Source organism: Caenorhabditis remanei, chromosome V, assembly GCF_010183535.1.
Source record: "Caenorhabditis remanei strain PX506 chromosome V, whole genome shotgun sequence".
NCBI lineage: Eukaryota > Metazoa > Nematoda > Chromadorea > Rhabditida > Rhabditidae > Caenorhabditis > Caenorhabditis remanei.
Window position 1 is genome coordinate 20,552,745 of NC_071332.1, and position 24,444 is coordinate 20,577,188.

Below are 24,444 nucleotides of genomic sequence, written 5' to 3' on the forward strand. Positions count from 1 at the left end.
TTATTGCCATTCTCCGAAAATTCCATAATTAACTAATTAACTAACTAGCATCAACAAGCATCAACAAAAAAGTCCGTGTGAGAAGGCTCGACAGTCCAGACGTTGAAGACGTCGGCAATATGTTGGCGTTGGCGGGTTCTTAGGATGGCTCCCTAAATAAAAACAAGGCATTTGGAGAAAAAAGAGCGAAAAAAAATCTCAAAAATGCTCTAGAATGCTCCAAAATGCATATTGTACATTCTAGTACATGCCAGGGCAAAAGGCAAAAAAAAGAATATGACCAGGTAATTCTAACTATAGGTCCCGCCACGACAACTACAGTAACCTAATTGAAGAATTAAATAAGAATATTTATTGCCGTTCTCAAAAGTTGTACAATTATCTAATTAACTATGCATCAACAAAAAAGTTGGGATGAGAAAACTCGACAGTCCAGACGTTGAAGACGTCGGCAATATGTTGGCGTTGGCGGGTTCTTAGGATGGCTTCCTAGAAATATGATAGGTTACGGTATTAGCTTAGCACAGTCATTACAACTGCGCTCCACCAAAATCCCACATCTCTTTTTCTCAAAGTATTTCAATTTCGCACACAATTTTTTAAGTTTCGGTAGAGCGCGGTTGTAAGACGTGTGTCGTGGCAATAAGTCTATCTGATCCTAGAAACTTTTGACACCCAAACTCACCCGTATCTTATTGTTAATCTTCATCAACCTGGCCACCCTCGCTGCATAATTGTGCATTTTCATCTGTTTCACGTAGTAACTGTGCAAGTCATCAGCCAGAAAACCCAACACTTTCTCACAGAATTCTAGAATCTCTCCTTGAAATCGTTGTCCGGCATACTGTAGACACAATTGGCACAGCATATAGGATAGCTCCACGTCATTGGGTTTGATGGATATCATTTCGTCCATTAGTTGGTAGATATAACTGTCATGACTGGTGTCGAGGAAGCTGGAAATTAAGAAGTTTGATTGAGAATTGAGAAAGTTAATAAAAAATGAAACTTTTTGAGTCAAAAATCATACAAATTGGTTGGAAATGAAGAAAGTTAGAAGGTTTTGAAATTTTCGAAAGATCCCAAAATTGAAATTTTACAAAATTTACCGTATCTCAGTCATTTTCATGGAAGGACCCATAAAACTCAAATTTTCAGAATCTGAAACCAAATAAGACGGTTACAACGGGTATACTCATGACTAGGCTCCCACCACGATCACTACAGTACCCCAATTCGTGTCGGGACCCAAAAAATCAAAGGTGCTCATGATTATGTTTGTTTGATTCGCTTTGTCACGGGTCTTGAAACAAAAGTCACCGAGTTACAGTAATTTTTGTAAATCCAGAATTTTGAAAACAAAAAATTGAAAAAGTTGATTTGAAATCAAAGCTTCGGGAAGTTTAAGTGCATTTTGAGCATTCGGAGCCTTCAAAATTCTCCTGAAAAATGTGTCAGAATGCACTAGAATGCTCGGCAATCATTTTGAAGCATTTTCAGCGATTTTGGAGCATTTTGAAGGCTCAGAATGCTCAAAATGCACTTAAACTTCCCGAAGCTTTGATTTCAAGTCTCAGGCCCCACCACGATAACTACAGTACCCCAATTCGTGTCTGGAACCCAAAAAGTCAAAGGTAGTCATGGTTAGACTCCCTCGGGGTATTAAAACGAAATTTAACGAGTTACAGTAGTCCAAAATGTTGAAAAAAAATTTCAACTCACTATCTCATCTGCTCATTGCTATAATTGGTACACCAACTCATATCCACCTCGATTTTATTCAAATCACACACTGCGAACTCGTTCTGGTGGCTAACCATCACCATATTCTCATCACAAATCCCACGTCTTCTACCCATTGCTGAGATGGAAAGCTTTTGAAGACGAGACCACACATGCCAGATACCTTGCATTAAGAGAAGCTGGAACATCACTTTTGGGTCCTAGCACGAAACCATAAAATTGATCCTCACCTGATGTTCCTTTTCCAAGAATTGAAACTCATCCAAATAGGTAAACCACTTGGAGGCTCTCAAAAAGTCCGTTTCGAAGAAGGACAGGACTTCTTTCTTCCCCATTTTCCCCACAAATCTCACTTGACCAGATGGAGCATCTTGGAATTGTTGGAGACCTTGAGCCAGTTTGATCAATCGATTTTTGGAGAAGAGAGGGGATTCACTGCCCTTTAAATAATAAATTATGTATGAATATTCCATTTTCACTAAAAACAAAAAAACCCTTTTTCCCAAAATTTATCAAAGCTATCAGAACGATGTTTATAACCAAAAAGTAGCCCTGAAAATTCTACACATTTTATCAGTTGGAAGTTTTTTGATAATTATAATCTCTGAAGAGATACAACGCTTTAAAGATTAGAGGCGAGAGCGCAGACGACCAGACACGCTAACCGTCTGTGCCCCCCACTAAAACTTTCAAGCCTTGTATCTCCCCAGGGATTACAGCTATTGAAAAACTTTGAATTGGTAAATTATGTAAAATTTTAAGGGCTATACTTTGATATACTTTTCGTCTAGTTTCGAACAAATTTGGCTACAGTAGCTGTCGTAATGGGGCCCGAGTAAATCAGGAACCTAGTCACGATTATACTTATTTGGAAGCTAAGAACTTGCTGGGTTCGAAATTTTATAACTTTTTCTATTTCCGTTATTTTTTGCTCATTTTTGCATCAAAGTACTCAGTTTTTCCCCAGAATCTTTACCATTGACAAAACGCCCGACGCCTTCTCCAACAGTGGCACACAATCTATCACATCCTTCCTCAACACCAATACTTCCGGATTGCAACTCAACACAAAATACGGGCGGCCCACAAATTGTTCAATAGACTGAAAAACGCATCATTAATTATCAATAATATATGATTAATTACCCTATTAATATTCTTTCTCGGTGAAACCGGTTTGGCGCCAATGAGATCACGACAGAATTGGAAATCTGAATATGTATATGTATATTTGGGTGGAAATCGAAAAAAAAGATTATAAAAAATACTTCTTACTTTCAGAACTCATTCCAGCTTCATAGCATTTTTGGAGTCGGCAATTCCGGCATTTTAGGGCGAATTTCATATGGTTTTGGCATTTTTTGGTGGTAGATTCCGATTTTCGGGCGGCTGCGCGTCTGAAAATTTTTTTTGGAGTACGGTCTCCCACATAGCGAAAAAGAATTGCAAAAATGTAAAGCCGATTTTTCCACGTTTTAATTCAATTCTTTGATTTTTTGTACTGAGAATCCAGTATTTTTTTGATTTTTAAACGGCGCAATTGATGAAAAAAGATCCAACTCATCAAAATTGTAGAAAATGAAATTCTCCATCGAATGAGCCTGAATTTTGGTCAAAAATTGACTTTTTTGATACAGAAAAACCAAAAGAAAACATTTTCTGCTAAACGTTGCACATAATGCACTTGAGAATGCTCTGAAACTGTTACAATTTTCAGAAAATCTCATTTTTCTGGAAATCGGTTTTTTCGTATCAAAAAAGTCAATTTTAGACCAAAATTCACATTTTCTGGCTCATTCGATGGGGAATTTAATTTTCCACAATTCTGATGGATGGGATATTTTTTCGTCCATTGCCAGGTCTGGAAACTTGAAAAAAAACATTTATGACCAAGACATTTCAGCAATTCTGGGCCAGAGCAGGACAAGTTTGATGCCTGGCACCTTCTTTTTGAAAAAATCCAATAAATATGTGTATGACCAACCGAAAAAAAGCAGCACATGCTCTGCAAGTGAACGCACCAAAATGCATTCCATTCCCAGTATCATCACAGACATTACATTTTTGGGGACGACTCGAAGAGCTCGCTTCAAGCTCCATCTGAAATTTGGAACAGTTGAGTAAAGGAAATTATGAAAAAAGAAAGTGATAGATACAATATAAGCTTCCTAAGTCTCTTAGGTTGTCAAAACAACATTTCAAAACTACGAAATCAAAAAATCAACTCAAAATCCACTGAAAATAACGCAAAATTCCCTTCTATTACCTCAAAAATCACATAAAAATGATGAAAAAGTGAGTAGAGAATGAAAAGTACATAGAGGGGAGAGAAAAAGAGAAAAGTGGGGAGGGAGACAAAAATCAAACTTCATTTGTTTGATTTGATCATACGGAAGAGAGGAAAAAGAGAGAGTGAGAGACAGAGAGACAGACAGAGACAGCAGAGGACATAAATCACAGAATTATTAATGGTTATTAGTGGGGGGGGGGGGAAGTCCAGTGAAGCAAATTGAGAGAGAGAGAGAGAGATAGAGAGACATCCGCACAGACAGACACAGCAATGGACGTGGACATCCGGACCTACAGAAATGCAGACAGGTATAATGACAAAGCAACGTTATATCTCATTCTCCAAGACATCTGGACATTCGGACTCACAGACACACAGACAGACATACAGAAAGAGAGGAGAAAAAACAGAGTCAGCGTTGGTATTCCAGAACTAATGACTGTCGCGCCTCCGGCGCACACTGGCTGTGGATTAGCAGAATCAAGTTTTAAGTTTCTAGGACATCCGGACACCTTGACAGACAGACAGACACACCAATGGACAAAGGCTTGACTTAGAAGAACTCTGCGTATCCAGGACATCCGGGCAGACAGACAAAGAGACAGATGAGCAGGTGGACATCCGGAGAAACAGACACACAGAAGGACAGAATGTTGCCTACAGCCAAATTGTGAGACCACGCTACCACAACTCTTAAAGGCTTTAGGAAATTTGGACAGACAGACACAAACACATTTTTTGTAAATCTGAAACAGAGTGAATCGAAACAAATTTATCTTCAAATATGTATATTGTTTTAAATTTTTTCAGGCATCAACTATGAACTCGGGATGAGAAAATTCAATAGTCCAAATATCGAAGACGTCGGCAATATGTTGACGTTGCCGCGTTTCTAGGATAGCCTTCTGGAAAAGTTAAAACTCATTCCGATCCGTAAAAAAATTTAAAAACTCACATTAATCCTATTATTGATTTTGATGAGTTTGGCCACCCTCCCAGCATAGTTGTGCATTTTCAACTGTTTCCCGTAGTAGCTATGCAAATCATCAGCTAATAAACTCATCACTTTTTCAGAGAATTCTAGAATCTCTCCTTGAAATCGTTGTCCGGCATACTGTAGACACAATTGGCATAACATATAGGATAACTCCACATCATTGGGTCTAAGAGCCACCATCTCATCCAATAGTTGGTAGAGGTAACTGTCATAATTGGTTTCCAGGAAACTGAAAAACTTCGCGATTAGGGCAGAGGAATTTTTCGTTGCTTCGTTCATCTAATCTAAAAATTAGAGAAAAATAGCAAATATGAAAAAACTTTTCGAAAATTGTCGATCGTAAATTGTAGCATAACTCGGTAGAATTTAGTTTAAAACTGAAAATTCTTAAATTTCTGGAATTAGCTCATTGAGACGCGTCGAATGAGTATAAACATGCCTAGGTTTGGTGCATTTTCGAGGTCTATGCGCCTTTAAACTAGATTACTGTAGTTTTCGTGTCGAGACCCAACTTTCTTCAAACCTAGTCATGTTTATACTCATTCGACGCGTCTCAATGAGCTAATTTCAGAAATTTAAGAATTTTCAGTTTCAGACGGAATCCAATATAATTAACTCACTATCGAATCTGCTCATTACTGTAGTTTGTACACCAGCTCACATCGATATTCATCTCATTTAAATCCCACAATCCAAACTGCGCATTATCAAACCCGTTTATTCTACCCATCGCTGAAACGGAAAGCTTCTGAAGACGTGACCACACATGCCAGATTCCTTGCATTAGGAGCAGCTGGAAATATTTTTCTAAAATATCTCCAAAAGTTTTCCTACCTTATTATCCCCGCTTAGCATCTGAATTTCATCCAAATAGGTAAACCACTTGCAAGTTTTCAAAAATTCCGCTTCAAAAGAAGACATCATGTCGGTCGTTTCGAATTTCTCTACAAGAGCGGAGGAGGGGTTTTGGAATTGTTGGAGTCCTTGAGCTAGTTTGACCAGACGGTTTTTAGAGAAGAGCGGGGATTCACTGCCCTAAAAACCATAACCATTACTATTGGACATCCGGACAGACAGACCTTACCATTGCAAAAACGCGCGCCGCCATCTCTATAAGAGGCATACAATCTATCACTTTCTTCCCGGAAACTGAGATTTCTGGGTCGCAGTTTAATACGAAAAACGGGCGGCCCACGAATTGTTCGAATGACTGTAACATAACACATTTCGAAATATAAAAAATATCATATCTCACCCTATAAAAATCCTTTTTATCCTTCCTAACAATGATCTGGTCTCGGTAGAATTGGAATTCTGGAAACTTCTGTTGATAAAATTTCAGAGGATAAAAACTGACTCTCAGTACTCATCCCGACTTCATAGCACTTTTGGAGTCGGCATTTTTTGCAGCTCAACAAATAAGTTGAGTGGATTCCGCATTTTTTGATAGAGGTACGGTGAGCGGCACGTCTGGAAAACGTTAAGAGTCGCTACGCAGTTAAAACAGTTTTTTTTCCACAGACCTAAAGAAAGCAGCACATGCTCGACATGTGAACGCACCAAAGTTCATTCCCTTGGCTGGTAGATCACAGACAACGCAATTGTTGGGGGTGGCGGAGCTTGTGGAGCTAGATGACTCGATTTCCATTTCTGGAATTTAATTTTTATATGAAAAAAACAAGAAAAAAAAACGGCTGAGAAAAAGATTGAAATCGATGAAAAATTGTAAAAAGAACTGAGAGAAAATGAGAGAGAGAGAGAGAGTGCGCAGAGAAAAAAACAAATCATACGGAAAGAGAAGAGGAGAAGATAGGAGAGACACAGAGAGAAAGGACATCCGGACTCACAGACAGACAGACACACAGGCGGAAAGACATAGAAAGGTAGAACAAACGATAGACAAAAACCCATCGCATCTGAACTGAATGTCCAAGTGACTCAGATACTGGACACTGGACATCCGGACTCACAGACAGACAGAAATTCGGAATGATAGAATTACAGATTGGCAGAATTCCAGTCTCCAAGACATCCGGACTCACAGACAGACAGACAGATATAATGACAAACATTATCAAACATCTGGACATTTGGACTGATCGACACACAGACAGACACACATTTCGCATTGAAACTCCAGGACAAAATGGCTGGGGCGCCTTCGGCGCGCCTTGACTGTGGTTTCGTTGCTAAATACATAGAATATCCATTGTCTTGTAGCATTGGAGGATGAAAATATGAAGTTTTTCGAAATATTTTTTTCGAATTTTTGACGATGTTTTTAAGTATCGATAAAACGCAAGAGTACATAGGATTTTTGGTTATTTTTGATAAAATTTTCGAAATATTTTGTGAAAAATTGTGCACATTTTTGACTCCTGGTCGACCGGACCGGGCCGAGATTTTTCAGGTCTGGTGGAGGACACACAGACACGCAGACAGACATTTTTTCTCCGATGATCTCTGGTATCAAGGTACATTATAGTCTCCGCCTCCTTCTTCTCTTTTTCTTTCTCTTCAAATCATTCTCCACTACGAAGTACACATTTGCCCCCTTCTCTTGTAACCCTATCTCTATTTTCTCTGTGTCTCTATGATTCGTGTACTATCTCTTTCTTGTTTGCTGTTGGTCTTTGAAGGAGGTCTAACACTCTATTACTCTCTTCTTTTTTCGATTAAAAACGCGTCTTTAACATGATTTTTGATGAAAAATTGATTTTTCTTTATAAATTTTTGTTTCAGATGCTCCTCCCTACTACGTCCTCATCCTCTCCTGAATCCTCCATCTGCTCAACTTCATCCTTTGAATCTTCCATCAAATTATGCGCTGTCTGTGATCTACCAGCCAAAGGAAAACACTTCGGAGTCTATAGCTGTCGAGCGTGTGCTGCCTTTTTTCGGTTTCACTTGAAATTCCAATAATTTTTCCAATAATATATTTCCAGACGAGCGTCCACCCAAACCGATGGAATCCGTGTGTGCAAGAAGAACAATAACTGCAAATTATTCAATGGGAATGGATGGTTTCAATGTAAAAAGTGTCGGTTGGACAAGTGTTATAAAGTGGGAATGAGTGTGCAGAGTGAGTTTTGGGTCACAAAAAGACATCCGGACTCACAGACAGACAGACAGACATTCCGCTTTGAAACTCCAGAATCAATGACTCGATGAAATTTCAAAATTTGCAGATTTCCAATTCGATAGAGATCTGATAAGGACAAAAGTTCAAGTGATGGAGAGAAATATGCCAGCGGTGAGTCGAAAAATTCCGAAAATACCAAAAAATGCACAAAAAACCCCAAAAAACCAGAAAATACCCAAAAAAATGTCAAAAACGCGAAAATTGCTAAAAACGCCAAAAAATCTCAAAAAATGCCCAAAAATGCCTAGAAAATGCCTAACAATAGCCAAAAAATGCACAAAAATGCCAGAAATACCCGAAAAAGTTACAGTGACAAAGTTACAGTGACAAAGTTACAGTGACCAAATTACTGTACCAAAAACGGTTTGTTTTAAAATGGTTGATCCCAGCTGAAAATGCAATAGATATACGAAAAAAGCACAAAAATGCCAATTTTTGACACTGACTAGAATACAATGACAAAGTTACAATGACAATTTTCCAGACAATCGAAGAATTCATTGGACGTCCCCACTTTGTCATTTCCTGCGCTCCAAATATGCTGAAAATGAACCCCTACGAGAAGATAATTGACTGCAATGAATTTGTAGGGAAAGGAAAGAATATATTGTTTGGGGTGAGTTTTTTCAGTCTTTTCAAATTGACGAAAATGTCCAAAAATGCCAAAAAATGCCCGAAAAACAGCCCAGAAATGCCAACGTTTCAGGGCTCCGAGTCCCCCTTCCACTTCTCCAACACTCTCCAAAAAATGGCACTGGCACGACGGAGAATGGAGGGGCGACACAACACCACGGTGAAAGTGATCACCACTTATGGGGAAGCTGAAACTATGGCATTCTGGGAGAATGACTTTTTAAGAGCTGCCAAATGGTTCACCTATTTTGATGAGTTTCAGAGATTGGAGCAAGGGGAGCAGGTAATTTTAACTTTTGGGACAGATTGTCAGAATTACAATCTCCAAGACATCAGGACTGCCAGAAATTTAGACAGACAGGCACAAAACCATTGAATACATGCAAAATCTCAACCACTGGACATCCGGTCCTACAGACACACAAGCAGATATAATGACATTATAACATGATCAAAGACATCTGAACATTCGGACCGAACGACACACAGACATTCAGCCTTAAAACTCCTGAACCAATCGCTGTCAAGTAATCCATTTTTTATTTACAGCTAAAAATCCTGGCCTCTGTCTGGCATGTGTGGAGTAGACTTGATAAGCTGGCCATCACTGCGATGGGTCGACGGAAGAAGCTGTGTGGAGACTTTGTAATGTTTAGCCATGGGGATGAGTACTCTGTGATGGATATGAAGAATATGGAGATCGATTTGACATGGTGTGCGAGGTTGACGAATCAACAGATGAAGTTGTAAGTTTTACTTCTAGATGGCAGGCATACAGTAACCTTTTATAGTTTCTACGACACATCTGAAACCAACATAACCTACAAATACGCCCAGGAGATGATGGACTTGAATCCAGATGACGTGGAGCTGTCCTTCATGCTTGCGGAGCTAGTACTTACTCATGCCGGGCATAGACTCAAAGGAGAAACTCAAGAGATTTGTGAGAATTTATTGGAGCGGCTGGCTAACAACCTTCATGAGTATTATGTGAATGAGAAGGAGACACCGAGATATTCTGGGAGGCTCGCGCAGATTTTGAAGCTGAATCGGAAGTTGAGGGTGGGTTTTTTTGGAATTTGTATCCTCATAAGGGTTTGAAGCTCTTGATTTGCACAATTTGATTATGTTGTTCTTAAAAATCTTACTTAGAAAACAGTGGAATTCAAAAAATCTAAATTTTATAAATTATTTAACAAAAACCATCGATTATTCCGACAAGGGAAGTACACGACGGACCGAGTTGAAATTTTCTCTATAAATTTGACCATAGGTAATTTTGACCTTGAATATTCCAAATCTGCAAGAAAAATCTGCAAAATGGTCTCGTATCTCGTGGTAAAAAGCTTAAACCAAAGGAAAAGTTTGATGGCTCATAACTTGGTACACGGGACCATTTTGCAGATTTTTCTTGCAATTCAGAGTTGAAATTACCTGGGGGTCGATCTGTCGTGTACTTCCCTTGTGAGACAAACTTCCTAATTTTTTTCTCTAATTTAATTTGTTTTTTTACCTCAAAATTATCAAATGTTTTTAATATTTAATATCATATCAATATTTAATTCAACTAACTTTTTCATCATTTCCAGGAAGAAATAATGCAAATTCGATCGAAACTGCAACTTGCCAAAGTGTTCGATGTGCACACAGTGGAGTTTTCTCATATGGAGTTTTTTGAGGACTTGTGAATGTATTTATGTTATGAGCTCAGGAAAAGTACAATAAATTGTTATATTATGAGGCTCAGGACAGTGTTATGCTGGATTACAGAAGGCAAGGTTTGTCATGATGTTCTCAGTGATTCTCAAAGTCATCTGGACATTCGGACAGAACGACACACAGACAGACAGACATTCCGCTTTGAAACTCTAGAACCAATGGCTAATGGTCCCCTTAACTCGCCGAATCCTCCTCAATACACTCCACCCCATTGATCACAATCTAACACACATTCGCTGAACATAAAATGGGAAGAATTCGGGGGAGAAGCCTCCATCTATTCGCCTAAATATGTACCACGTGTGGGTGAAAACAGGGAGAACACAAAGATGAGGAACAAATTGGATGAATGAGGCAGATACGCATTTCATTTGACTGTTCAAGTTGTAACTTTGGGTGTAATGAATACAGAAAGGAGGACGGATTTGCATATTTAAGAGAATTTGAGATGAAAGTTCAAGCAAGAGACACCAACTTTTTTTGGTTGAGATTGTTGGTGGTTACATGGAGTTTTTAGTGGAAAATGACAAAAAGAGTGTCATAATGCCACCGATTATTCTAGGACACCAATTTTTGTAGAGTATGTAGGTTAGAGGTGGAGCTTCACTTTTGTAGTTGACAACTTTTTTGTACGGACAATCCCTAGCAAGTTACATGACAAAGTAATATCTCCCTCAAATCGTCCTATTTCAATGTAAAATAGTGCGATTTTTGTCTTAAAATGACCATAACTCTCTAGGGAGTGTCCGTTCAAAAAAGTTGTCAACTACAAAAATGAAGCTCCCTCTTTGTTCTGAATGGTTTATATATAACTTGGTTTGTGGGACATACCGTAACACCCTCTGGTCATTTTCAACTGAAAAAGGCCAAATTGTATGTCTTGTACTGTAGCTATACCGATTTGAAGGTAAAACTTTCGGAATCTTTAACTAAAAGGAATTTACGCATCAAGAGACAGTCAGGAATGCTGTGACGCAAACTGACCTCTTACCAATTCTCAAATCAGTTCAGAATGTTTCTGATCCTTGAAATTAGTGGGAAACGATGACTCAAAACTCATCAAACACAAACAAAAACACTCCGTCACTCCAATTGGCCATTCTGATTCGTGTCGTATTTCCCTTGTTTCCTCCTCTTACTCTCACGTGACGTTTCTCTTTTCTTCCTTGCTGATCTTTCTTCAAACCGTTTTTCTCTTTCGTCCATCACCCCGGCTTCTCTTATTCAGCGAATGTTCCGTTAGTCCCATCTCTCCAATATATCGCAGATAAAACTATGTATATAAATAGGAGGGGGATACTGTGGAATTTCTCATTTTGCAAGTTGGTCGAATACATTTTCTCATAGAATGACCATTTTTTTTCAAATAGAAAGATAAGGTTATACGAAAAGATAGCTTTGATCCTTCTCAGGGTTTTTTTTGGTTTTTCTCTTTCCTTCGCCTATTGATGTCCAAAGTTGTCTTGAATCCTGGTTAGAGATAGGTACTCGAATTCAATTCATCTAGATTCAGAATTATGAAAAGCTTGCCTAGTTCTCGCCCTTCGTCTGCTCTGTTCTTGTCTTTAAAATCTTGGCTAAAATGTTTGTACCTGAAATATGGCTGGAATTTGACTAACCCAAAAAATCTCAGCTTCACCAAAATTCTCTAGCTTATTTCTGGTTTTTGCTCAGAATTGTTTGCAATTGCCTAGAATCCCGGCCGGACTTGCAGGTTATTCTTTTTGCACCTAAATTTGATTTTTCCATTTCCAGGTTCCAGGCTTTAACCATGCTAACAGATTTTTGCCTGTTTTTTGTCCAAACGGAATATCATCTATCTGCATTTGAAAATTTGATTTACTTCAGTCATATTAGACCTCAAATCCTAGAAGAATGCCTCAAATTTTCAGCCGGGATGTCTCTGCATCAAGGCTGTCGCACGGCCGGCCGCGGCCGGCCGCGGCCCTCGGCTTTCAGGGCCGTCGCGGCCGCGGATTAACCAAATGGGCTGAATTTTTGCATATCGACTAATCTTTTGGTCCTCTACAAGGCCGCCTGAAGAAGCGAAAATTTTCCATGGCTGGGAACTGAGATATAAAATCGCCCCTTTTTGACAGCCTTGCTCTGCATCCAAATTAACCAGTTTACCAAATAAACCACTATTGATGAATCCAGAGATCTCAAATCCATTCTGATTCAAATGAGATCATTTTGTGTTTTAACCGACCGTCTAGCCTAACAAACAACAAGAGGTCACTTTTTCTAATATACCAACTTGAGAAGATAACGATCTAAAACAAAAGAACACGGCTGTCTATCGGCCAGGTCCGAAATATGCACTTTTTTACTATTACTACGTTGCAAATGATTTTTTTCCCCAACACTGTGTTCTGGTCTCTCTAGATTTAGAATCACTGCAGTCGTTTCCTCGATGTTGTTGCACTTTACCTGACGAATTCGAATTCGCCCAAAAATTTAATATGAGACAAACAATGTATTACTTATTGTTATGGTGTCTCCCCAATTCACACTTAACCTTGAAATCTCTCACGCCTATTAATTATGCATCTTCCCTTCCTTCCGCACTTTATTTGTACTCATCTCCCCACTATCTGTCTGTCGGTTTGTCCTAGGGGGGTCCAAAAGAGGGCGGAGCCTAGGAAACTAATTGTCATTGTCTCAGAATCATCGAATCTTCCAGAACAATTCAATCTTTCTTGTTCTTCTGTTTGTTGTGTTAAAACTATTGACATCATCATAATGAACAATAGAGGAGTGACCACAATAACTGTTTCGTCTTGTTTTCTCTTATTTAGGTGAGGAGAGGAACAACTTGTGATTTCATTTAGTGAGAGACATTTCTTGTACCTAGTGTAGTTTTTGTGGAGGAGGGTTCTGCTTTAATACATTCAAAATTAAAAAAAAAGTTTTTGAATTGAATTTAGGCTTGTTTATGTTGAATTTTTGACCTTAAATCGAAAAAACTCAAAGGTTTTTTGGTGTTTTGAGATTGAAATTCATAATTTAGATTAAAACTACGAATCAGGCTAAAATACCTTGTTATCAGTCAAAAATTAATGAATTTTAGCCAAGATTGGTCATTGGATTTGGTCAGTGTACTTTGTCAGTGTACTTTGTCAGTGTAAGCTTTCCTGGCCTCAAATGCTCATTCAAGTTGAAAAATCTGATTTTTAGCTAAAACTATGAATCTCAGACCTACTTTCCTACTTTCTTCGGCTCAAATGCTTTATTTCATGCTGAAATTGGAATTTTTTGTGGCAAAACTTTACAATTTTTTATTAGAACCTGAATATAGGATTTCCAATTAAAACTAGTTCTTTTCTGAGCTCGGTGGCATATTTCATTCTGGAATTCAGACTTTCCTAGACTAAAATCACACAATTCTCCGTTAAAATCTAGGCTCATCCAGATAGATTTTCAATTTTTAATTGCTAAATCAAAAGATTTTTGGACCAAACTCTGCTAGACCAGAAATCTATTCAAATTTTTTAAATCCCAAATTCCTTTTTTCCTGATCTCTTATAACTATAGCCTACATCCCCTCCTCATCATCATCATCTCATCACCTTCCTGCAACGTGACTGTGTGTTCTATTTTGTGTCCTTATCATAGCGTCCCGCCCCCTCCTCCTTTTCCGTTAAAATGTATCTTTTGAAGATCAGAGAAATCATTTGGGAGGACGGACTGTTTTATTGGAGTGCAGGTTGATTTCTTGGTCTTGCCTAATTCTTGCCGATTTTTTTTTGAAATTTTGACCGCTCACTTTTTTATCTTTCCAGACCTAACCATGCGGCTACCCACCGCCAAATATGAAGTCCACATGCGGAAATTCTTCTACAAAGTTGGATTTTTCATTGGTACACACCCCAGAAAATGTATTGCTGCTCTACTGATGGTCACCGCGTTCTCATGTTTGGGATTTTTGAGGTTTCATCAGGTAAGTGGGGTATGGGACAAGAATCTGGGTAAGCAAAGGCAGTGTGGGATATCAAAATGTTAGAAATTTACTCACTAGTTCAAAATTATCAAAGACTTTTCTAAAAAAACTTCTTACTGTAAAAATAAAGATACACTAACAAAGTACACTGACCGAATACAATGACAAACTTTGGGTACTGTAGACTTATGATTGTACCAAAATCAACTTTTCCAACTAAAAACGCCGTCAAAACACAGTATTTCCCTTTAAAAACCGTTGAGAAACTCATTTTCTTTTTGTCAATCTCAAATTTCCTGATTTCAAGGGTAAAACTTGCTATTTTTCGAGTTTTAGCCAAAAATTTCATACTCTCTAGTAGACAAAAAATGTCTGATTTCTGGTTTTTGATTTCCCATAGAAAATAGATACAACTCAACGAACTACTAAAATGTTTTTTTCCAGAATGACATCATTTACAAAATTTTTCTTATTTTTTGCATGTATCCAATCCCCCCTTCTTTCAGATCAACAACGCTCGTGTCACATTCACCGCTCATGACTCGCCCAGCCATCGTGAGGGATCCATGTTTTTTGAATTCCTGCGACAAAATGGTACACTTCACATGATTGAGGTATATACAGACTACAATAACTACACTACACAAGTTGTAAAATAAGAAAAGGACAGCAAAGAGGGGGGTGGGGGGGAACTTGTTTTTGGAGATTGATAGTGGGACGGAGGGGAGAAAAAAAAGGTGTTAGATAGAATAGTCGGGAAGGTGTCGGGGGAGATACTGTAGGTGTGCAATTACTGTTAAAAAAAGTTACACTGACAAAGTACACTGACAAAATACAATGACCAAATACACTGACAAACTTTGGGTACTGTAGACTTATGAGTACTGTAAATTATGCCAAAACTAGGAATCCACACCTTTAAATTGAAGACACTAAGAGTACAGTACTCCAGTGGTACAGTAACCCAGGATATAGGATCCGTGGGAAGGGACTGATGTTTCAGAAATCTTTAAGGTACCGTAACTCGATAGGTTTTGGGTTGTTTTTTATGATTTTTTGGATAAAAATGTGAGATTTTTAAGGCTTTGAGGGTAAATACTGTAAACTGAAAGAGAGTACTGTAATCCAGTGGTACAGTAATCCCGAAATATAGAATCCAGGGGAAGTGACTGATATGTAAGAAATATTTAATCTACCGTAACTCAGCGGGGGTTCGACCAGATTCGATGATTTTTGAACGAAAAAATAAGGAGTTTTCACATTTTTAGGTTTTGAGATGACACTTTTGAAGTTTTCAGCTGTAAGACTACAGTACTCCCCTTCCCTTCTCTTTCCAAGATCTCTGATTCTTCTGACGTCAAAATCCCCCTTCTACCATCAGATATCCGCCTAATTCAGTGATTCACTTGGTATAGTTACACAGTGATCTGTTAATGTTGTTAGTGGTCAAACGGAGGAGAAGAAGAAATTGTACTTGGTGTGTGTCTGATCACTTTTGTGTTTTCTTGTGTCCCCAAGTGATATCATGATATCAAAGACTAGGAAGGGATTTGTAGTTTATAGGGAACATGTTATATGAAATCAGATATATCGTGGCTAACTGAGAGGTACTGTAGGTGAAATTACTGTAAAAAACAAAGTTACACTGACAAAGTACACTGACAACTTTGGGTACTGTACATAGGTTTGAGGATACTGTAGAATTATGAACAACAGTAGCTGAAGGTGCGAATACTGTAATCGGTTACTGTAGATACTGTAAGAATCGAAGGTACTGCAGGTGAATAAAGTTACACTGACAAAGTACACTGACCAACTCAAACTACATATTTCACCCTAACAAGGGAACCTTTTTCATACACGGGTTGAGAATTTGCTGAAACTTGGCACACGTATACTTTCGACTATGCTCAATTTAATGGCGTTGTCAGAATTTGCAGAGTTATGCTAATTGGCTAGAAAACTCGATCTGAAAATTCTGGAAATCCACGCCTCATTTTGTCCGCGTGGCATCCCTCTCTTGATTCTCCTTTTCACAATACAAAAAGCAACGAAAATGGCGCAGTGGTAGTGAGGGGGTGTGGTATTGGGAAGGTGGTGGGTACGGTTCCTCTCCCCCGACATTCTTTTTTTGCATTTTTGAATTTGAATTTTAAAGAGCTTCTGATTGGCTTAAAATACACTTTTTGGATTTTGAATCATCGAAAATTGATGATTGTGTATTCAGGAAGCAGTTATGACGAAAAACGAAACACTTTTTTTTTGAGAATTTTTCGCTTCCGACCATCAAGAGGTGGACTAGGTAAAAAAATACTTTGAAATAAAATTTTTGAAAATACATCATTTGAACAAATCAGAAGAAAAATAGTTTCATTTTTGAAAAAAACTACTTTGCCCACCTCTTGATGGTCGGAAGCGAAAAATTCTCAAAAAAAAAGTGTTTCGTTTTTCGTCATAACTGCTTCCTGAATACACAATCATCAATTTTCGATGATTCAAAATCCAAAAAGTGTATTTTAAGCCAATCAGAAGCTCTTTAAAATTCAAATTCAAAAATGCAAAAAAAGAATGTCGGGGGAGAGGAACCGTACCCACCACCTTCCCAATACCACACCCCCTCACTACCACTGCGCCATTTTCGTTGCTTTTTGTATTGTGAAAAGGAGAATCAAGAGAGGGATGCCACGCGGACAAAATGAGGCGTGGATTTCCAGAATTTTCAGATCGAGTTTTCTAGCCAATTAGCATAACTCTGCAAATTCTGACAACGCCATTAAATTGAGCATAGTCGAAAGTATACGTGTGCCAAGTTTCAGCAAATTCTCAACCGGTGTATGAAAAAGGTTCCCTTGTAAGAGAACCCGACCACTCCCTTGATTTTTGATCGGCGACTTTTAAAGTGTGTCACCCCTCTCTCCTTTTCCCCATGCGCCTCCCGGTAGATCATAAAACCAAATTTTATATTTTCCAGGTCCTCCTCCAAGCGTCTGATAAAGGCAACCTCCTCCGACCTGCCTACCGCCACCAACTCCTAGGAATTTCCAAAGAAATTGTTGAAGAGTTGAGTGTCACCACATCCGGACATGTGCAGACTTATGGAGATATGTGTGAGCCGTACTGTGAGAAGAATGACGCATTTTTTGCGTTGATGGACATTTTTGAGTCAAACTCAACGGATTCCTTCGAGTTGACCTACCCATCCACCGAGATCCTTGGCCATAAAATGCTCCTCGCCAATAACTTGTATGGAGTCAAGACTGACCCAGACACCCATCAGATTCTATCCTTCTCATCAGTGATTCTCAGGTTTTTCCTGACAAATCCAACAATCAAACCCATGACAGATTTCGAGAATGAGATAGTGAAGCTTGTCTATGATTCTGGAAAGTATAGATTGATTCATGGACAGGTGGCTAGTGATAACTTGGTGGCCAAGGAAGTGAAGAGGCTGGGCAACGAGACGGCACCATGGTTGTCAGTGGCTCTGGCTATCCTGTGTGCATTCTTGGTGGTTTGCTCGTTGAGATACCGTCGAAGCGAGTCGAAGCCCCTTGAAGCCTGCCTTGGAGCCCTTATCCCGGTGCTCTCTGGTCTTACAACAGTCGGAATGGTGTCAGCGACCGGTCTAGCTTTTCAAAGTATCATTGTTAGTACTTTATTCCTGGTCATTGCTATTGGAATCGACGATGTTTTTATCATCCTGGCCGCTTGGCACAGATCGGACAAGAATTTGGAGATTCCTGAGAGACTTGCGCTAACGGTGCAAGATGCAGGGTGTTCTATGACAGTTACTACAGTGACCAATTTGGTTTCTTTTGGAAATGGAGTGCTATCGACTACGCCGGTTCTTCAGGTGAGTAGTGGCTTGGGCAAGCTGCCTGAAAGTATGATAAACGTATTTTCTAGACATTCGCCATCTACTCCTCGGTTGCCAGTGTTGTCTGCTATATCTACCAACTTGTGATCTTCCCGGCTATCATTGCTATCACCGCGCCAAAAGAGTACAAGGAATTGGGTAAAATGGAGGAGGAGAAAACTTTCGAATTCATCGGAAGGCTATCGGAATGGTCGGAGAAGATGTGGCATCAGTTGGCAGGTAAGGGGTTCAAACTGGGGGAAATGGGTTGCTGAAATAAAGTTACACTGACAAAGTACAATGACCAAATAATACACTGACAAACTTTGAGTACTGTAGGTTTGAGGGTACTGTAGATTCCTGTACAGAGACGGGTTAACGTTCATGATTCATGAAAAAAGTGAAAATTGAACATTTTGGGTCAAAAAACGATCGAAAAAGGTAATTTTCAATTTTTTGAAAAGCGCGTCAAAGGTGCGCCAGAAGTCTGTCTGGGGTGCCACCGGCGCGTTTTTGGTGAGAAATTTACGATTTTCGGTGATTTTTCGGTTAAAATTCCCCAAATTTTCAAGTTTTTAATCGATTTTCCAACTTTTTGGTCATTTTTCACCTCTTCCATCAATCTTGACTTATTTTTCTGGATTTTTCTGGATTTTCCTCAATTTATTGAGAATGTGTAAATGGTCTAGAATTAATTTGTAGTTTACAGGGAATGTGTTTCAGCCAACAGTACCTAAAGGTGTGAATACTGTAATTCAGGTTACTGTAGGTACTGTAAGAGCGGAAGGTACTGTAGGTGCAATTACTGAAAAATAAAGTTACAATGACAAAGTACACTGACCAAATACAATGACCAAATACACTGACAAACTTTGGGTACTGTAGACTTATGAGTATTTTTTCCAGCTATAATCGGCACATATTGGATGAGAATTCTCACAATCTCAATACTCCTCGGCTACTGGTACCTCTCAGTCTATGGAATTTTCTCAATGGAAACCGACCTATCGATTCAAAAAATGGCGGATCAAAAGTCTCGAATTGTGAAATACAAAAAGGAAGCGGATATCATAATGAAGGAGATGCAGTCAGTGGCAGTACTTGTCAAACAACCCGGGGATCTCAGAAAACCAGAAAATCTGGAAAACCTTCAGAATCTGATAAAAGATTTCGAGGCTGCCAAGTATAGTTATGGAAAGGAATCTACGATTTGCTGGCTGCAATCTTATCTAGATTTCCTTGCGTTTTATGAGGATTCTGAAGAAGATTTTGAGGAGATTTCTGGAAACTTCTCTGCTTCTGATTCTGGAGCCATCCACAAGACTGTCAACTTCACCTACACTGATCTGCCGAACTTTCTAAACTCCGCCTCTCATTTCAATCCAATGATACGGTATTCTGAGAAGGATTGTGAGAAGAACTTGCCGAGTTGTCTCCAAAGTTTCGTTTTCTCTACTGGATTCACCACAGTGGTTAGATATAATGAGATGTATCCAGTGGTTTCTGATTGGAGGTACATAACTCTTACCCATCGATTTTTCCAAAAATCTAAATCCCGATTATTTCCAGAAGAATCGCTGCGAAATACCCACAACTCGAAGTCTACCCATACACCGAGCGCTCCAACTTTGTAGATCAAACCGTTGATATGGTAGACAACATTTGGAATACAGTAATCTCGGAAGTGATCTGCATGGGTCTCACTTTTCTCATATTCATCCCTGATGTCGTCTCCATTTTTGCTGCGGTCTTCGCCCTTTTCTCTGTCAATTTTGGAGTTTTTGGATTCTTATCCCTCTGGGGAGTTGGCATGGATCCAGTGTCCACTGCCTCTCTGCTGATGTCCATTGGATTTTCTGTTGATATTAGTGCACACATCAGCTATCACTATTATCAAGTAGACAAGCCGGTAAGTATTTTGATATGTTCGGAAAAATTTTTTGGTGAAAATCGCGCCAAAGGCGCGCCAGATTCTTTGAAACTAATAGAAAATGTGAAAGTTTGGTAAAAATTGGCCATTTTCAGGCTGAAAAGGGAAATTTTTAAAACAATACTCTGGCGCGCCTTTCACGCTTTTCTTATCTGGCGCGCCTTCGACGCGTTTTAGACGCAATATCGACTAATTTGATGGTTTTCTCTTGTTTTTTCCGACATTTCGACAAATTTTTTGTGATTTGGAGGTCATTTTCAAGCTGGTTTTCGCTCTAAATCAAGTGAAAAAGCGTCAAAGGCGCGCCAGATTCTTTGAAACCAATAGAAAATGTAAAAATTTAGTAAAAATTGATTATTTTCAGAGTGATTTCCGCTCTTGTTTTGAATTTCTCATAGACATATCTAGAGAGATGGAAACTTTAATATCTATCACAACGCGTCAAAGGCGCGACAGATACCAAGAAAGATGAAGAATTTTCTAAAACTTTTGGTAAAAAGTGACATTTTTAGTATTTTTTGACGAAAAATTAAACTTTTTTTATTTTGCAGACCGCCCGTCAAAAGTTGGAGCACGTCTTCACTCATATCGGATGGCCAACTCTTCAGGGTGGACTGAGCACAATGATTGCGATGAGCCCGATTGTGATTGCTCCGTCTTATTTGGGATTGGTGTTTCTGAAGGTGGGCGTTTTTTTGAAGGCTTTACTGTGTAGATCAAAAGTGGGCCTCCATTTTTGTAGTTGACAGTTTTTTGATAACTATTCACGCTTTTGAGATATGCGCATTCCAAGGTTGGTATAGGAAACAAAGAGAGAGGCGGGAGGCGCAGAGAAACGAGAGTGTCTCGTTTCTCTGCGTCTCTTCGCTAAGTGACAAACTTTGAGCGGTCGTATCTCGAAAGCGTGAATAGCTATCAAAAAACAGTCGACTACAAAAATGGAGACCTACTTTTGATCTACAAGAACAATTAAAAATCTAGGTTGTGGAACAGGTTTTGTTTTGAAGAGTTTGTTTGGGAAAAAATGAAGGAAAGTAAAAGTAGCTCACCTTATTACTCTGAAATTTTTTCCAGACTGTCGTGTTAGTTTGTACCTTCGGGCTCATTCATGGTCTCATTGTTTTGCCGGTTTTCTTGTCGTTCTTTGAGGAGGTGGCTGGAAGTTGCAGGTATATTTCTTTTCGTCAATTTCAGAAAAACTGAAAAATTCAATTTTTTTAGAACCAAAAGTGTGAAAATAACTGACTCAACCACATCGTCCACCCATCATCTCCCTACCACGATCCATGTCAAAGATATAGGATATCATAACAATAATGATGAGAAGTTCTAGATTTTTTTGAATAATTTTGGTTGCTTTCTTTCATTTTCTGAAGATCATATGTATTTACGGGTTGCTATTTGTATATATTTATACATAAATGTTTTCTTTAAAAATTTAAGTTCCATTTTTTCAATATTTTTCTTCAAGAAATGAGTTTTACACCAAAAATTGCCGAGTTTTGGTAAAAATGATGAAAAACGCTAATTACCCGATTCAAAACCATACCGCTCATTTTAATACTGCTAAACGGAATCTCAAAGGAATAGAGCCGATCTCAGAAATTCTTATCTTCCCTACTGTATTTTAAAAACGCATATCTCAAAAGTGGGCGGAGCTATCAAAAAGCTGTCAACTACAAAAATGGAGAGCTAGGTTTGATCTACAAAATAACAGTTAATTCAATAAACTTATCGATATCTTTTTTAGAACTATAATGATCTCAATTTCATCCTTGTAGACAGTACGTTATTTTTTGAACGTAAACTTACTTTAGACGCAGTTAGACTCAAAAACTTATGCATAGCTGAGATATTTCACGACTAAAAGGTACCAAACATAAGAATTTACCAAACAACTGATTGCTACACTCAAATCAATCGAGCCTCGGAAACTAGGGCAAGGAGTACTAAAATAAACTGCGCTGCGCTGAAAAAAATTTTATTGATCTCAGTCGAAAAACTGATCAAAAATGCGGGAAACTGAGATAAATCGGCTGGTCGCTTAAGCTGCGTATCAAAATTTCACAACGAAACAGCGAATTAAAAAAACTTAATTTAGTGTAGCGCGTTTAATTTCTATTTTTTACGTGCCCTTGTTGAACCTTGCTGCTTCCAATAATACTTGGCATTATTAATTATTTTTTTTATTTCGCTACTTTTCAAAATGAACAATTACTATAAATGTAAGCTCAAACTCTTATCAATCAGCACTAATCATTTTTAGACCCACGCGGAGTGAAAGTTGATCTGAAGCCACCTGAGTATCAAGGATTATATTCCACTGCTTATCAAATTTCATCAGTTGCAGGTTTTTATGATTGGTAAGTGTTCGATGACAAACAGGCACAAAACCAGACTGGTTTCAGTCAGTTCAAAGTCTATATGAGTAGACATGGAGATTCATGTGTTGCCTCTGCAACCATTCAACTCGGAGGTTCCAAACAAGCAATCATCAGAACTCGTTGTTGTGTGGAAGTTGTCAACAGAGATGAAGAAAAGAGTGAAATTTTTGAAAAAGAGTGTGCATTTGAGTTAGGCAAAGAGTATTTTTTGATGGACGGCTTCACTCTGTTAAACATTTTCGATGAGGAAGACGGATGGATTAATAATGGGAAACTAATGATCAAATTTGGTATTTATGCCTACGCGATTTATGAACAGAATATCTGGTTCTTTAATTTCAATGACAGCATATTCGATGCAAAGGATATTAACCAGACAATATTTTTGGCAAAAAGGGATAGTGATGAGAAACTGGAATGTAATAAGCAGGTGAGTATTAAGTACCGCGCAGTAAGATATACAATTTGGCCTTTTTCAGTTGAGAATGACCAGAGGGTGTTACGGTACCACTGATTGTCCCACAAACTGAATTGTTTATAAACCATACAGAACAAACGTTGAACTTCATTTTTGTAGTTGACAACTTTTTTGTACGGAAACTCCATAGAGAGTTATGGTCATTTTAAGGGGACAGCTCAAAAATCATTATATTTTGCACTAAAATGGGACTATTTCAGGGAGAAATTACTTTGTCAATATGTAACTTGCTAGGGAGTGCTCGTACAAAAATGTTGTCAACTAAAAAAATGAAGATCTATCTTTGTTCTGTATGATTTATACACAATTCACTTGGTGGGACAATTAATAATACCGTAACACTCTCCAAATTGGTCATTTTCTACTGAAACCAGCCAAAGTTGATAACCTTTTGAGCGGCACTGTAAGTTCAGTCCTGAAGAATCACCTCAGTTCAAATTCTATTTGAATATTCCTATTTTCAGCTCCTAGTATTCCATTCATCACGATTTGCCAAATGTCTACCAAATATGAATAGTATCAGAAAGTTTTCACCTGATGTTGATATGAATACGCTCAATGTTTGTATACAAATGGCGCATGGAGTGCAAATGCGTTGTGATGGTACCTCAATGGATCCCTTCTATATTAATTACTATGTGAATTTTTGCAGTGTCCACCCTTGACCATGTGATTCAAATAGCTCATTACCTCAAACTAAGAAATGTGCAAATTTATTGTGAGCGTCAACTTATCCATGAATATTCTCACCTCAAAGTGACTTCGAAAATGATTTTGTTTGCATTTCGACATGATCTTTATCGTTACTTGGTAAGAAATTCTACTGAACTGATTGCGTTTCCAATCAGAAACTTGTTTTCAGTATCTCAATCTCCAGAAGTATGAATCATTCAAAGATTTTCAAGCAGTTCTGAAGAAAGCGGATATTCAGATGATGTCAACGGAATCCATGAAGCTGTGTATCAAATCTTTTGTTGAAAATGAGAAATGGGAGTAGTTTATTTGAATATTGTAATAAAGTGAAAAGTCTCGAAACTGTACTTATAGAATTGATCTCAGTCAAAAAACTGACCAAAAATGCGGAAAACTGACACATAAATCGGCTCAAAAAGTGGTTGCGTATCGAAATGCCACAACGAAACAGAGAAATCGACAAATATTTAAACTGGAATTTCCAAGTCTAGTGGAGCGCGTATCTTTTCAGCAGACCTCGTGTTATGGTTTTGAATTTTCTCGGTTTTGAAATAGAAACTCCTGAAAACGATTCTGAAATTTAACGTGCCCTTGTTCAACCTTCCTGCTCCAAATAATACAGGCATTATCAATATTTAT

The 24,444-nt window shown here is 38.4% G+C and overlaps 6 protein-coding genes across 6 annotated transcripts; 4 read left to right on the forward strand and 2 right to left on the reverse strand.

The window, feature by feature from the left end:
• Positions 1-390: 390 nt before the first annotated feature.
• GCK72_021619 (uncharacterized protein) lies at positions 391-4,654 on the reverse strand (the record flags this gene model as incomplete). The annotated part of the gene is made up of 9 exons (XM_003098022.2): positions 391-489; positions 686-956; positions 1,723-1,922; positions 1,974-2,183; positions 2,720-2,845; positions 2,890-2,954; positions 3,019-3,140; positions 3,728-3,843; positions 4,568-4,654. The coding sequence occupies 9 exons, from the start codon at positions 4,652-4,654 to the stop codon at positions 391-393; spliced, it is 1,296 nt and encodes a 431-aa protein (XP_003098070.2).
• A 185-nt stretch (positions 4,655-4,839) lies between these two features.
• On the reverse strand, positions 4,840-6,678 carry GCK72_021620 (uncharacterized protein; the record flags this gene model as incomplete). The annotated part of the gene is made up of 8 exons (XM_053734385.1): positions 4,840-4,938; positions 4,989-5,259; positions 5,651-5,778; positions 5,865-6,065; positions 6,115-6,240; positions 6,286-6,344; positions 6,388-6,500; positions 6,554-6,678. The coding sequence occupies 8 exons, from the start codon at positions 6,676-6,678 to the stop codon at positions 4,840-4,842; spliced, it is 1,122 nt and encodes a 373-aa protein (XP_053583298.1).
• Positions 6,679-7,772: 1,094 nt separating this feature from the next.
• Positions 7,773-10,493, forward strand: GCK72_021621 (uncharacterized protein; the record flags this gene model as incomplete). Its single annotated transcript, XM_053734386.1, has 8 exons — positions 7,773-7,930; positions 7,976-8,112; positions 8,219-8,283; positions 8,657-8,788; positions 8,879-9,088; positions 9,355-9,551; positions 9,597-9,867; positions 10,395-10,493. The coding sequence occupies 8 exons, from the start codon at positions 7,773-7,775 to the stop codon at positions 10,491-10,493; spliced, it is 1,269 nt and encodes a 422-aa protein (XP_053583299.1).
• Positions 10,494-14,314: 3,821 nt separating this feature from the next.
• Positions 14,315-17,504, forward strand: GCK72_021622 (uncharacterized protein; the record flags this gene model as incomplete). Its single annotated transcript, XM_053734387.1, has 3 exons — positions 14,315-14,464; positions 14,971-15,078; positions 17,439-17,504. Coding segments are annotated over 3 exons (324 nt in total), but the record flags the coding sequence as incomplete, so codon positions are not given.
• Positions 17,505-17,687: 183 nt separating this feature from the next.
• Positions 17,688-21,583, forward strand: GCK72_021623 (uncharacterized protein; the record flags this gene model as incomplete). Its single annotated transcript, XM_003098084.2, has 7 exons — positions 17,688-18,317; positions 18,371-18,560; positions 19,227-19,833; positions 19,890-20,229; positions 20,802-20,933; positions 21,325-21,419; positions 21,472-21,583. 7 exons carry the CDS (start codon positions 17,688-17,690, stop codon positions 21,581-21,583), a joined length of 2,106 nt encoding a protein of 701 aa, XP_003098132.2.
• A 48-nt stretch (positions 21,584-21,631) lies between these two features.
• On the forward strand, positions 21,632-24,109 carry GCK72_021624 (uncharacterized protein; the record flags this gene model as incomplete). The annotated part of the gene is made up of 6 exons (XM_053734388.1): positions 21,632-21,653; positions 22,517-22,613; positions 22,659-23,064; positions 23,577-23,715; positions 23,765-23,922; positions 23,975-24,109. 6 exons carry the CDS (start codon positions 21,632-21,634, stop codon positions 24,107-24,109), a joined length of 957 nt encoding a protein of 318 aa, XP_053583301.1.
• Between the last annotated feature and the right edge of the window lie 335 nt (positions 24,110-24,444).